General features: G+C 36.5%; 1 protein-coding gene and 1 long non-coding RNA gene across 2 annotated transcripts; one reads left to right on the plus strand and one right to left on the minus strand.

The window, feature by feature from the left end:
* Window positions 1-370: 370 nt before the first annotated feature.
* Window positions 371-1,076, plus strand: LOC117570689 (MICOS complex subunit Mic10). Its single transcript, XM_034252495.2, has one exon. It carries the CDS (start codon window positions 553-555, stop codon window positions 772-774), a length of 222 nt encoding a protein of 73 aa, XP_034108386.1. The 5' UTR covers window positions 371-552; the 3' UTR covers window positions 775-1,076.
* Window positions 1,077-7,069: 5,993 nt separating this feature from the next.
* Window positions 7,070-8,035, minus strand: LOC117574678 (uncharacterized). The gene is made up of 3 exons (XR_004572806.2): window positions 7,979-8,035; window positions 7,599-7,920; window positions 7,070-7,491 (listed from the first exon to the last, which is right to left on the minus strand). It is a non-coding gene; the product is annotated as an uncharacterized LOC117574678 (long non-coding RNA).
* Between the last annotated feature and the right edge of the window lie 8,061 nt (window positions 8,036-16,096).

The following is a 16,096-nucleotide window of genomic DNA, read 5'->3' on the forward strand; positions in this document are numbered from 1 at the left end:
GCAGTTACGGCCAGGGCTACATAGCATAATTACGCGATATCTTAGTAGATTATATCGATATTGACATGTTATGTGATAATTTATCGATTTACTCCTTATAAGCGTAAGGATACATAATATTTATTATTCATTTAAAGTATATATTTATGAATTTTTTTTAGTTCAAATTCTTTTTACATATTACATTTTCAACACTTGATCAAACCATTCTTCCTCCACTCAAAATCTATCGATAGCGATAGACAAGGACAATATTGCATAAAATTCAAAATCAATCAATATCGTTTGCAAAACCAAGCATGCGAAAATATCGATATAAAGAACAAATACAAAGAGAACGAAAACTAATTAAAGATGGCGTTGCCTTTTCGATTTATTTCAACGGGCACAAATGTTTTGTTGGAAGTCAACATTTTTCTGCTCTCATACAAAGTGTGATAAACAAAAATTTTCGTTTTTATGTCAAGGCTGTGTGTGTAAACCAAAAAACAGAGATAATTAATCTGGACGTGAATTAATATAGAACGAGCCGAAAAAGAAGACACAATCAAAATGCCAGTGGATGAGAAAGCATATTTCGAGGACCAGCCGGGCAAAAAGTTTGATCGCTGCTTGGCCAATGGGATTGTTAAGGGCGGCGGTGGCTTTGTCGTTGGAGCTGTCATTTCATTGTTGTTTCTACGCCGACGAATGTGGCCAATATTGCTGGGCACTGGTTTTGGCATTGGCGTTGCCTACAAGACATGCGAGAAGGATCTGGAGACATTCAAGTAGAAGGCAAAACAGAAGAAGAAAACAACAACACAACAATGACGATAGAAGTAAACGCAGACACACACACACAGACACATTCACAAGCTGACATACAGATGTTTAAACTGAAGCCGAAGTCGCCCGAGCAAAGCCGAAGTCGAAGTCGAAGCTTAATAATTTGGTATTAAATGATTAGGCGAATGTGTCTCCTTACTCACTCTCTCTCTTTGATTTCGACGAGGTATTTTTAATGTTGTTCGCTGCTTGTTGTGCGACTGCCAATTAAAATTCAATAAAAATACATGCAATTCCAATGAAAATGATGCACTACGCGCTTATCACAAAATGGGAAATCTTCAAATCGCGGGGCATGACTAGAAGCAATCAGTACGAGTTCCATGTAAAACAGTATCTCACTCAGATCCACAAAGAGAGCGAGAAAGAGAGGCAAGTTAAAAATCTTTTTCGTTTTTTGTTGTTGTTGTTTTTGTTTTTCGTTAGCCGGGTCAGCAGCAAAGTCAAGTGCAACGGCAGCAACAGCAACAGTGAAGCCTTGCAACGTCTGTGGCGGAACTCACGTTTCGTTGGGAGCGCAGCAGTAGCCGAAACTCATGTTGCATGCAACCTGGTCGCCGCTGCCTGCCTCGTTTGCCCGTCACATAATCTGCTCCAAATCAAAATTGCTTATTAAACGTGGAGCTCGTGGATCTGCAAGCAGCAAGTTGCAAGTTGCGAGTTGCAAGTGAAGCTGCTGGGCGCCCTGCCGCTGCTTGAGGCCGAGGCTGAGGCTGAGGCATGGACATCGACATCGACATCGACATGGACATGGACATGGCCTGGACTGCGTAGCATCCAAAACGAATCTGTCGCAGTTGCTGTTGCTGTGTTGCCGTACGTAGTTGCTGCTGCTGCCGAATTCTCTGTTGCACAGTTGTGTTGTGATCACGATTGCCAAGGTTCGAAGGGGGCCTCAATAAGCCAAACATCTTGATATGGCGATGCGAAGCGGCGCTACAGGCTGCACATTGATCGACGACTACGACTGCGACTACGACGACGACGTGCAAAGCTGCCAATGAACCAAGACTAGCCTCTGGTTGTGCTGCTGTCTCTCTCACTCTCGCTAGCTCTACGCTTGCCCTCTGAACCCGATTGCATTTTGTATACATATATTATAATTGCCGGCCATAGCTTTCGGCTCAATCTCTGACCAACTCAGTCAGCCATCCAGTCCATCCATCCATCCATCGATGGACAGTCGAGATTGTCATGGCATCGACATTCGACGCGCTGCCTCTTTTACCTATCACCAACTGGGCATCACCAACATTGCATCGCCTCGCCTTCGTTTTTGGCTTGCTTGATATGATGATGGCCACTTTCCAGGAAGCCGCCTGGAAAACTGCAAACTGAACTTGTCGCATTAGCACCACGTCGCTGTCGATGTGTGCATCGGAAATTAATGCGATTGACCGACCGGCTTTTCTCCTCCTTGTTCTATAGATTAGTTCTGGCCAAGATCGCCACGATCTACAGCGGATCCTCGAAAGCTGATTTTGCCGATTGTTTGCCATTTTTTTTCTTATTGTGAATGTTAAGTTTATGCTTTGTGTTATTACCGTAATTGCCACTATACATTTGAGTAGTAATGCAGTCCACTCGACTGAGAAGACCCTTTACTGATAATTTCACTATTTGAGAATGATTAGATATGGAATGCAATCTCTTAACAAAAATTCGGTGAAGTTAATATAAAGCGTATCTATCAAATATGTAAGTTACCAATTATATTTATCTAATTTGCAGCTTTAAGTATTGCAAGTCTACTCGACTGTGAAAGACCCTGTGCTGTTTTGATTTGTTGTTAAAAGCTTAGCAAACAGAAAATGTATTATTCAATTCTGAAATTAAATTAAGCTACTTCAGTTTTACTAAAAGACAGTTCAATGTATCGAGTCTACTCGACTGCTAGAGACCCTTTACTGATTTCATTTGTTGTTGAACGCAAAGCAAACAGGAAATGTAATATTAAATTCTCAAATTATATTAAGCTACTTCAGTTATAGAGTTTAATATGGCGAGTCTAATCTACAGTTAGAGACCCTGTACTGATATGATTTGTCGTTAAAAGAGAAGCAAATAGAAAATTGATTGAATAATCAATTCTCAAATTAAATTATGCTAAATCAGTATTACTGAAGGAGAGTTTAATAGGGCGAGTCTACTCGACTGTCAGAGACCCTGCACTGATTTGTTGTGGAAAGAGAAGCAAACAGTTAATTTAGTATTAAATTTAATATTTTACTGCAAGAGAGCTTAATACATTATGAATATTTGCAGCTTTCAATATTGCGAGTCTACTCGACTGCTAGAGACCCTGTACTGATATGATTTGTCGTTGAAAGAGAAGCAAATAGAAAATTGAATAATCAATTCTCAAATTAAATTATGCTGCATCAGTATTACTGAAGGAGAGTTTAATATGGTGAGTCTACTCGACTGTCCGAGACCCTGTACTGATTTGTTGTCGAAAGAGAAGCAAACAGTGAATTTAGTATTAAATTTAATATTTTACTGCAAGAGAGCTTAATACATTATGAATATTTGCAGCTTTCAATATTGCGAGTCTACTCTACTGTCAAAGACCCTCCACTGATTAGACTAGATTTATTGATAGAGCAAAACGAAACTCACATATTTAAGTAATTTAGTTCAAAGCTTAACTAATAATAATATGATAAGAGATCTCAGAGCGGCAAAAGATAGCAAAAAGTTACTCCATAGCGGATTAAAGCAGAGATTGTTGCGCAATGTCGGATCGATTGGGATTTGCAGCTCAGTTTTCTTATTAGTTTTCTTTATTGCTTTTCCCTCGCTGACTTTCTCAATTTACGTGCGCTTGACAATCAATTGCAGCTCTGTGCGCATATTTTGTGCTTTTTAAGTGCTGCAGAGAGATCTCCAGTTACTCGGAGCAGTTGGACAACATGTGTTTGATTTTGATGGGCTGCTTGCTTTGCGCGCCAAACTGCAAACGATCTTGACAAACAAAATACAACAAGAAAAAAAAAAAAAACCAACCAACCAACCACAAAAAAAAAAAAAAATGGAAAGGTTCCCAAGAAAATTTAGATCAATTTTCCTAATTTACTTGAGCACAGCGATTGCGTGTCGTGGCGTGAAAAACGGCACTTGAAAATTCCTACAGCGCTCTCCGAAGGAAGATCACACTCAATGTGATCGCGCCAGCAGCCAGCGGGGGGAAGATGAACTCGGAGCTAGAAGAAGCAGCAAACGCAGACGCAAAGCGAAGATGGAAGCAAACAAGCAATGGAAGCGCCACATAGCGATGGATGACTTGAATATACCCGGTAAATATAGCTGGAAGAAATGAATACAAATTAAATTCACTTCAAATGTGTAGCGTATTTTTATTTTTTATGGATTTATTAACTTGAAACACTACACAACACTTAAGTTATCGTTGCGCATTATACAACACTTAAAATAAGCTATGGTTGTGCACTATGCAGCACTTCAGAAAGATGTTATAAGTGCACAACACTTAAAACGAATGTACGCGAGAAAAGATAGGTGTATCGATCGGGCACGAGACGAAAGTGCGATCACTATGTAGAGAACGTTGGGCAGAGAAAGAACAAGTTGTGAAATAAACCGAAATTAAAAAATATAAAAACCTGACAATTACAATATTCATATTTTTATTTATTTTATTTTATTTAGTCGCTGCCTATGTTAAGTGCGTATATACCCTTGCATGCTATGGGTAACGGGTATAAAAATAAATCACGACTCAAGTTTCGAAAGCGCGAAACTGTTACCAAAGCACTTAAACTTAAATTGGCCAGCGACGCCGACGACGACGACGACGGCGACTTAGGTAACATAGTAAACTGAGCCACAACAAGAGAGAACAGAGAACAGAGATGCAGCGAGTCCAAGTGCAGACTGAGTTGGGGCTAAATTAGAAATAGTGTAGATAGATACGCCAATAGAATTTATAGCGGCCTGCGCGTAGCCTGCGTCGCGTCGTCATGATCATGCAGCACCATCTCGAGCATCGCGCAGACTCCCGCACCCAGCAGAGTGAACGAGAGGGAGAGAGGAAGAGGGAGAGAGAGAGAGAGGGAGCAGGTTAATTTTGGGCACGACGCGCAGCCCAACGATGATGATGACGCTGATGATGGCAACGCACGAAGCGAAGCGACTGCTGCAAACTTTTTGGATTTGGGTTTGGTTCTGACTCTGAGTTTGAGTCTGAGTCTTGGCCTGGTCATGTCCAACGTGCACGGTCTTAAGCTTCAGTTTAATGGAACCAATTGAAGATATTTTGTGGGCAAGTGATAAAGTTGTATGCCCAGCTAGCCAGCTACCCAGAGAGAGAGAGAGAGAGAACATTGGTGGGTGCAAGCAGGAAGCGGCCTGCATTTTTCATCAACAGCTGAGTTTCCCCGAGATGGTTTCACGAACCCATTAAATGATGCGTAAGCTTAAACGTGATCATGCGTTCGCTAGACCAGCGAGGGGAACGATCACAGATCACACGATCTTGATACGCAACAGCAAGCCACAACAACAAAGCTGGAACTGAAGCTCAAGCTAAAGATCTTAGAAAGGGATCGTGAAAATTACCCAAGTTCAACTCGCAAAAAAAAAAAAAGCAAAAATTACGTACGCAGCTGAATTATGTGCAAAAGAAAAAGAGTTGAAGAAATTTGTGGCTGCATTTCGTGCGGCGGCTTGTTAGCCAACATCCAATAGAATTAGACAGCTTAAGCTCTGTTTAAACGGTTAAGCGGATAAAACGCATAAACTCCAAGCGAATGACAGACATTTTTGGTGTCGAATGCCATATGTACGTAAGCCAAATGTCAAGAGAACAACTAAAGCGACGACTCAAGAAGAAATAGAACAATATTATTAGACTGTTTATATATTTACTAAAATGAAGATGTCTTTAAAATGTACGAAGTAGTAAGTAAAATTATAAATACTAATTAAATACTTTTTTGCATTTATAAATACAAATTAAATTCAAATTAAAATATAACAATAATTTTTAGGCATTGAGAAAACAAATTTCAAAAAAACAGTAAGTCAAATTATAAATACAAAAATAAAATACTTCATAAGTACAAATTAAATTTAAATTAAAATAATACAATAATTTTTGAGCATTGAAAAATAATTAGAAAAACATTAAGTCAAATTATAAATACAAATTAAAATACTTCATTACATTTAAGAAATTTTTTTTAAAAAGCAGTAAGTAAAATTATAAATACTAAAAATAAAAATACTTTATTACATTTCTAAATACAAATTAAATTCAAATTAAAATATAACAATAGTTCTTAAACCTTTAAATGTATATTCAAACTAAGAGCCAATACAAATTTTGTATTAAACATAAACATAAATGTTATTCAAGAATTATAAATACTGTTTTTAAAACATTTGTGGATGTGACTCTAATAAAAGTTGCTGTCGCAAAACTTTATTTTTATTTGATTATCATTTTAAAATGTGTACACACTTAAATTTTATATGTACACACTTAATATTATTTTTACATATGTACACACTGAAAATTAGTATGTACACAATTAGTAGTGAGAATAAGAATAAAGAAGCAAGATCACATTTTGAGTTTGAAATAAATAAAATTCATAAAACTATAATTCTGCCACAGTTACTATTTCTTAATGTATATTCATTTGTGTATTGTAAAGATTAGACTATTTATAGAAAGAAACCTATAAAGAACTTATTTAATGGCTAATAGCTAACAATAATAATTAAAAGTTAATCTCATTACAATAATTTGAAGTAAATTCCATAGAATCACTTTTTTTAATTGATTTAATATTATAATTTCTAATTAATTGCAAAGCAAAAGTAAAGCAACTATATAAAATATTATCACCATAGCTATTGAAATAAGCATTTATAGTATTTGTTTTACTAAAATGTAGAATCTGAATGTGTACAAAGTTTGGCTAATTTGGCCCCTTATAATTTTAATGTTCGTCCAAAGTTTATTTCTAGGTCAAAGTTCATTTGAATACGCAAACTTCAAAAAAGAAACTCAAAGAAATTGTCATTGCTCGAAACAAAACTGGATTACTGAAATTCGCTGCACTTTACATCACTGTTTTTAATTGGCATGGCAAAACAACAAGTGCGAGCGAGCGAGCAAGAGACAAGAGGGTGCCGATTGTTCGGTTCGATAACGATTGCTGTTGGGATTGGTTTTGCTCAGCTGAGCAGTGTTGGGCAGTTCAGCAAAATGCCTGACCTTACGCAAAAGCCATTTTGTGACGTCACGGCGCCGCGGCTTTTTGCTGTTGTTGTTTTTGGCTTTGGTGTTGCGGTCGCTGCTGCTGCTACTGCTTCCGCCGCTGTCGCCAATCAATCAAACGGACGTCGACGTCGGCGTTTTCGTTGCGGTTGTTGTTGCTGCGGCTTTTATTTATTTTGGCTCATTTTTACGCTTTATGCACTGCGCACTGTGCCGCAATTTGCCGACTTTTGCTTCCCCCTCCTCTCCTTCCCACGCTCCATCCTCGTCACACTCGCACTCTGCCAAGCAAGAAAGCAACCACCCTTTTTATCTGTTGCTTGTCTCTTGTCGTTGTCTTCGTCTTCGTCTTCATTTTCGTCTGTTGTTTTTGGGCTTCTTTCTCCACTTCCACTTGAGACTGTTTGTTGCTGTAGCTGTTGTTGTTGTTGTTGCTGCTGTTGTTGTTGTTGCTGCTGTTGTTGTAGTGTGTGCTGGCCATTAAATTTGATACCCACTTATTTGGCCAATAAAATTAACCTACCTCAACTTGTTGGTGCCCAAGCTCAAAGTACGACCAACAACGACCAACGACCACAGGGCCAACTTGGGTTCAGTTCAGTTCGGTTTAATGTGTGCCGTCATTTAACTGGCCCTCCTCATGTGTGTCGTCGTCGTCGTCGTTGTTCAGCAACCTGGGTTGGTCTCCCTCTCCCTCTCGCTCTCCCTTTCCGTCTTGCTCTCCATCTCCTTCTCTCACTCTTATGCACTTCCTCTTCCCATCTCTATTTCATCTCTCTCCTTCGTTTTCTTTCTTGATTTGAATGCGCCTAATAAGCCATGGGCTGAAATGTTAGTTGTTGCCCCTGAAACGAGAAATAAATCAAATATTTAACAAGCTAAACGTTAACAGTTTTCCTTTACGATTTAATTGCTTCGACATGTGTAAATATGCTAAATAATACAGTGCTGCTTTTTAAAACGAATTGATGATACTATTTTGAAAGTTTAAGCAATTGCAATTCTTCAAAACTTTAGCTTTAATTTTACCTTTTGGAATTCCTCGCAGCCAACATAAATATCTTCTTAAATCTTAATAGAATTTTTGAATTTCTCGATGTCAACATTAATAAAAAGACATTACATAAGTACTCCTAAAATGAATTTATTTAAATCTAGTAATAAAATCAGAAAATGTTTACACTAAAATAACTTAATTATAAAATAGCCTAAAAGCCTTAGTTCATTGAAAATTCAGAAGAATTAAGAAATTGTATGTTATTCGTTATAACAATAAATAATAATAAAGTTAAAGTAATTTTATTAATTATTAATAAAACTCCTTGAAAATTAATCAAACTCCATAGCGTTTTTAATTGAATTTCATACCTCTGTTTTTACAAGCACTGAAAATCAAATAACTAAAACATAACATTTAATTTCTTTGTGCCTCAAAATTTACAACTGGAAATTTCTAATTTTAACTATAAATTTGTTGCCATAATAATAATTTCTTGTTAAATTCTGATTCCGCTTATTTCAATTTTTTTTTTTTGTAAAGTTATAAAATCAAGATTCGATGAATTAGACAATTTCGAAATCTATATCTAGTATTTTTCGTCTTAATTTGAAATTTTGGAATTTTGTATGTGTAATTTTCGTAGTTTTAATAATTTGTTTTTAAAGTGTTCATATTTTAAGAACACAATTTTTAAGACAAATCTTCTGGATTTTAGAGAATTTATTTTTTTTCATTTAAATGTCTATATAGTCAACGAGCATTTTGAAATAAATTTAGTATGTTAGACATAAATCAAAATTTGTAAAAAGTTATTTTTTCAGCTTATGCTCTCAGGAACTTATCGTTTTAGTTTGTGTGCTATGGCTTTTATTATTTAATAACTTTATTGAATAAGTTTGACTTTCCTTTCTACCCAATAAAGTATATATGTATATATATTCTTGAACAGCGTCAACAACTAATGCAATATTACCATGTCCGTATGTTCGTATGAACACCCATATCTCAAAGATTATATGTTAGGAGATAGAGATATATTTTTACTTTTTTTTCGACTCCACTTTTTTTTTGGTAATTGTGATCTTCTGCTTATCTCTGATTTTCATTATTAACAAATTTTAATAATTTGCTATAGTGTTCTTTTATTTATAGTCCTATTGGGTTGAAGAAATTGTTTAATTCTTGTTTATTTCGGGGTATAATATTCGTGTTTCTTTAGTTCATTGTTATTTTAGTATTATTTCAAGCTAATTTCAGACATTGCTTAGTTTTCTTATGAGCTCTTTTACTTCAACAAAATTCCCCCATCATAATTTATGTAAATGTCTAACTAAACCGAAAAGTTTCAATAAAAAAATATATTTTTAACATTAAATTAAAGTAATAAAAATATAAAGAAAATATATTTGTAATATTAAACAAAATGTTGGCAATCATTTGTATAAATATTTTACGAAATGTATCAATTAAAAAAAGTAATCTTAGCTTAGTTTTACATTCACTTCCATAGGCTCTAAGAAATATCGCAGCAATAAGATTGAAATGGAGACAGCGAGAGAGAGAGAGACGAAGAGAAAGAGAGAGAGACAGCGACAGCGACAGAGATGGAGATGGAGAAATGCTGGCCGCCAGCGATGGGGCACGCATCAAGCGCGAAAATAAATTAGCGGACGCAAAGTGTTGACATTTATTGTCAAGGCAATCGCGAGACGGTGCCCCAAAAACACTTGCAACAAGATGCTCGCCGCATGCCGCATGCCGCATGCAGCAATGAGTGATGCGAGTCGAGTGGAAGTGGTAAGGAGAGGAAACTTGTGCACTCTGCACGCTCTTTGGTCAATTTCAATTTATTGCAACAAGTGACAATGGACAGAACTCGCAACAAACGGTTGAATGTGATTGTGATTGTGAATGGGCATCGCATGGGATCGCTGTCGTCGTCGTCGTCCCCAAATTGGGCCAGGCTCAGTTGCAAGTTGCGAGTTGTGAGTTGCAAGTTGCGAGTTGCCCCATTGCCCATTATTACCTCTCGAGTGTCGGCTTCGATCGACTCTTTAATTGGTTGCGTTGACTCTCTGCTTGCTGCTTCCTTCTTCCTTCCTTCTTCAGCTAAGCCGCTTGCCACTTGCCTCTTGCCACTTGCAACTGGAGTGACGTCGACAAGGCGCAACCACGACAGCGACGACGTCTAAATTGTCGCACCTTTTATAGCTGGCTTGCTCCATTCGATGCAACCGCAAGTCTAACAACAGCAGCAGAAGTAGAAGCAGAAGGTGCAACATCCAATGCCGCACCTACTTCAAGGTCCACAATGCGTCTGCTACTGGTCATCATGTTATCTGACCAGAGAGGTGACAATCCCAATGCTACCACCACAAGACACACAACCAAAGACCGAACACCGAACACCGAACACCGAAGACACCAAAGAGTTTGAACCGCTCCCAGCTCAGCTCCCAAGATAACTGGCATCGCATTGAATCGGATCGGATCACAGTTGTCGCCTCTCAATTACGGATTAAAGCAATTGCTGACCTGCTGGGATATTATTTTTGCCATAGGCTAGTTATTAAAATCATTTGATTGCGTGTCTTCTAAAAGGTTTAGCTGACCTCAGAATAAAGCATTTTTGTTACAATCCGAACTTTTCTTTTCTTTTTTAGATATTTTTTAATATGAGTTTTTTCTTAGCTAAACAAAACTCAACAAATCAGTTTTAAATTATTGTTTATAATTCTCTGAATTTTGGCTTTTGCTTGGTTTTGATATAAGTTCATTGATACATAAGTTTCATTATCTACTTTGAATATACTAAAACCATTAAATTTTTATATGCGTTACTTAAATTAGGTGTGAAGCATGATTCAATTCATTTAAAACTGTTCTTTGTGTCATTGGTTTAGTTATTTAAAGTTCAACATTCATGAAATCTGACGATAATTAATTATCTTTTTTTTTGCTTTTCTTAAAGCCAGCCAACTTTATTGTTGACAATCGAAATGTGAGATTTAGTTCTCTAAGATTTCAAGTATTAGCTACAATTTTCTTGCTGTGGAATGTTTAGAAGTTTTTTCAAAATAAGTAAGAAAGCTCAGGATATGATATAGCCGCTACCGCTTTTCAATGAAAATATACCAAAATAATATACTGAAAAATATCGAAATATACCAAATATAAAATTTATTGTTCACATTCTAGGAAACACCAAATTCTATATTCGGTATATTTTAGTATTTTTATGGTATATATATTTGGTATATATGTATATTCGGTATATCGATATAGTATACATACACACATTCGAGATGTGATATACCCGCCACCACTTTTCAATGCAAATATACCAAAATAATATACTGAAAAATATCGAAATATACAAAATATATAAATTGATTGTAAACATTCTAGGAAACACGCAAATTCTATATTCGGTATATTTTAGTATGTTTATGGTATATATATTTGGTATATATGTATATTCGGTATATCGTTACATTATATATACACCATACTTGTACATATGCCAGATTGTTAACCAAAGCAGCTAAGACAAAACTGCATCAGTTGTGGATTGAGATAAACTATTATTTGTCTAAAAGAAGGAAGAAATTAGAGAATCGGTAATAGAACGTCACATATGTGTAAAAGAACAACAAATAGAGTAAACGATTTATAAAACGTGAATATAAGAAAGGTAAATAAATCACTATAACACCCATCTACAAAGTTTTTCTGTCTTGACTTTAACAAAACAATTAAATCTATAATTTTATTTACAATACTAATTGATGTGTTAAGTCTTCAAATACATTTTCCTGAAAAGATTCATTATATTATGGTCTTATTTAGTTCCATTGTTAATTTGTGGAAATAGAATGTACAAGTTATTGAAGAAATACTTTACTGGCAAAAAACGCATACTGCAAGTTGCTGGTATATTTTGTACTCTATGCAATATTTTGAACGTAGTACAATATCGATATACCAAATATAACATTCGGTATATGTAAGTATATTCTTTGTATATTTATAGAACATGGTATCTTAAAGTCTCGCACACTCGACCTCAGCTTTCTTACATGTTTTATTTTTAAATTAAAATATTTTTCAATTAGAGTGTTCATCAAGAACAAAAAAAAAAAGACTGCCCTTGATGGTAATTAATCGTTTTGTTTTTGGTGTGACCAGACATTAATTTGTTGTTGAAATTATGCAGATTGCCATGGTATAATTGAATTAAAATAAGTTGCATTATTATGCGAATCTTTTGCAAATCATTCGCTGTGCTCAGATTTGAATAAATAATCATTTAACTTGCCAAATATGCAATTTGCCGAGTCCATTGTGTTTTTGCTTCTCTATGTCACGCACTGACGCCTTGTCCTTGCCCCCCCGTCGTCGATCGAGACCACGCCCACGGCCCAGACCATGAGAAGAAGAAGAAGAGCAGTCTCCTAGAAGCCCTCTCATTTGCTGCTGCTGTTGCTGCTGCTACAGATAACCATTTCAATTAAATGTTAATTATGCAAAATTGACACTGGCCATTATGACAAGTTGCTTGTGGTTTCCCTCGCTCCCTCTCGCTCTCGCACTGTCTGTCTCACTCTGTTCATCCTCTGTTGCCTGCTCCACGAACACTTGCAACTGCAAATTTAATTTAATTGCATTTCATACGCCCATTTGGCCGCAACGCCGTCGTAACACTTGACTTATTTAGGCAAAAAAAAAAAAAAAAAAAAAAAAACAGAGGACTAAAGAAAGGGTAAAAAAAAAGTAGAGAGGGGTGAAAGGGAAGGGTGGAGAGGGGGGAGGGAGCTGTCGGCCCTCTGTTAAGCAGCGACTGCCTTTAGACGGCGCAAAATTTTAATTGCCTGGCCACTGGACGCTGGGCTACATTCGGTTTTGACCATCAACAGCGACCGCGTGTCAGCCAAAAAGATGATGATGATGACGATGATGATGAAGCGGATGATGATGATGTGGAGGCCAACACTTTGGTTGCGGCTGCTGCTGCGCTTCGCTGACTTCGGAGCGGTGAGCGGAGGACAACAACAAAGTTGCATACAACATCATTTTGGGGCAAGTGGCAGGCAAAATGGGTTGGCGGCAATTATAAAACTATTGTAAGGGCGCAGACGATGAGCGTATAGAGTGCTAACATATGACAGATGGGAAGCCACTAAATAAAGTGAGGCCTAGAGATGGAGAGAGAAAGAAAGACAGAGAGAGAAAGAAAGGAAGAGTTGAAGGGTAGCTATATAAAAAATAAAGCGAATTAAACAAGTTCTACATAAAACATTTAGTTAAGCAAGCAGAGAAATTAGAATTTCACTTAAGTTCTTAGATCAAGATTTGCAATCTCATTTTCAATCTAGAATAAAATATATTTAATAAAGATTTTAATCTTAAAAAAAGATGTTTTTAATCTTGAAATGCAAATTCATCAAATCTTAATCTAATCGTGATTTAAGATTTTTGAAATTTATAAATCCTATTTCAAGATTGATGTCTTTTTAAATCGAACATATCTTAAATCAAGAATTTTCAATCTCTCTTCGATCCGATTCGTTTTTACATTGATCTGTACTTTTGCTATAATTAAGAACTTTAACACAGTTTTCTACTTCAAGCCTAAAACTAACTGTATCACTAAAAGCTTAACACATTTACATGATTGACAGCAGAGCAGTTTGTTTCGTTCGTCCCTGCCAGATACCCTTACGAATATATTAATTTGTAAATTTCGATACTTTTCTTAATTCAAAACCATATATAAATAAATAAAAATATTGGTTTTTTAAGGTATTGCAATTAAAATGGTATATGCTAAATATTTATTTATGTGGATAATATAAATACACAATTAAACTAAAATTGTACATGAGATCAAGGACGAACCGAAGATCAAAACTGAACAATTGAACAAGAAATTATTATTAAAGATCAAAAGTGAGTAACTAAACAAGAAAAAAATATATAGAGAAATTGGGCAACTGAACCAATAAGAACGTCGAAGATGAACTCATTTAGTTTGTTCATTTTACAGAGGAAGGAATTTTTTCATGAACGATGCAACACTAATTTATTTTGTGTAGTAGAATAACTAATTCAATATCAAGATTGTTAAGTATAATAATAAATATTACAGCTACAGAATAATAGCAAAACAGTGTGGTATTAAATTTAAAATATACTAAATTAATATACCACAAAAATACTATAAAACTTGTTAAAAATATACCATAGAGTGAGAAATATACCAAATTGTCAGCCAAAGCCCCGCAGTAAATAGTTGTTTTTTTCCATACAAAAGAATATCTTAAAAAATTTATACAATTTTTGTCTAATTGCAACCAAATTTTCAGGTATCATAAATACTGTAGTACTGTTATTATATGTACAAAAAATCGATTTGCAGGGGCTGAAGTGGGTGTGGTACAACTATAAAACAAACTTGATTTATCTCTATCTCTAGCTTTTATAGTCTCCGGATAGATGTTCAAACGGACGGACAGACAGACAGACGGACAGACATGATTATATCGTCTCAACTGTTAACGCTGATCAAGAATATATATACTAAATGGGGTCTGTTACATAAATTTCCTGTAGGCACAAATTTATAATACTTTTTTACCCTAATAAAAACACAAAATAAATAGATAAACCTTAGCCAGAATTTGTGCTCAGCTTGAGAACTTTCTCCTCAAGAGCAGCTGCACATTCTGTTGAGTAGAGTATTTCGAGTTCGACTTGCAGTTTTGATTCACAGATCCTTGTTGTCTCCGTTGGAATTGAACTGTCGCTGGTTGTTTGTTGCTGGTTGCTGGTTGGCAATTATGTATGCATGCATGCCTGACTAACTGTCTAACTCTCAGCCTGCTGACTCAACTGCTCACTCTCACGCTCGCTCTCTACCTCTCTCTCTCTTTCTCTTGCTTTGTGGCGTCGTCTCGCTTGCTCGCCTATCGATAACAGCTGATAACTTTGAGGGCTTTGCCCAGCAGCCACCCACTGTACAGTGTGTTGGGTTTGTTGTGTTGTTTAAAAGGTTTTCCGTGTCGCAGCGATAAAATGGCTAAAATTGAATAACTGCAACACTACACTACACACACACACACACCAACATACACATACACAGAAAGAAATGGAGGCAATTTGGCAATCGATTGCCTTTGCATTTGAGAGTTGTTGACTTCGTTGCGGTTGTTGTTGTTGTTGTTGTTGCTGCTGTTGCACTTCCGCCTAAACAGCGCGCTGCTGGGCAAAGGTGTGTGTCACCCCCCTCCCCCCTTCACTGCTCAAATCAGCGAAGCTTAAAGTCAGCTTAAGCCCCATAAAGGGTTCAACGCTTAATCCGCACTTTGGCGCGTTTCTTGGCAGCTTCAACAATTGCAAGTGCCTCTGTTTGCTGCTGCTGCTGCTGCTTGCCACATGGTGTGGCATGGCGACGTCTTTGCCACCACTTTGTTTACAAAAATTATGCAAACTATGCAATTGTTTTAATTTCACTCTCTCTCTCTCTCACTCTTTTGACCACTTTGTTGCAATAAATTTAACGCCAGGTCGCGCACTCCAGACACTCCACACAAAACTGCCTCGAGGCCATGTTGCATGCTGCCTCACTGCCTCACTGACTAACTGACTGACTGACTGACTCGGTGACTGAGCTGAGCTGAGCTGAGTTGAGAGGGGAAACAAGTCGCCGCCTCGTTTGTGCGAAACTTATTCGAAGCGTTTTTGCTCAAACAACCGTTAAATTTTTATCGCTACCAAATACAAATTGCATCCCCCGAAAGAAATGCCCAAAATATATTTATCTTATGATTAGCAGCCATAAATAAGCGTAATTAACAGCGCTTATTCGTGAAATATCTTCAAGAAATTTCGCCTTTTGTTTACACATTTCGTGCTAAAATTCTGCACAGCAAACATTGTGCTAGAAAAATCTAGAATTGTGCTGAAATCATGTCAAATTTGAATCCAGCAGATACTTTCTTGAAAATCGATTCAAATTCTAC

The sequence above is a fragment of the Drosophila albomicans genome, chromosome X (assembly GCF_009650485.2).
Source record: "Drosophila albomicans strain 15112-1751.03 chromosome X, ASM965048v2, whole genome shotgun sequence".
NCBI lineage: Eukaryota > Metazoa > Arthropoda > Insecta > Diptera > Drosophilidae > Drosophila > Drosophila albomicans.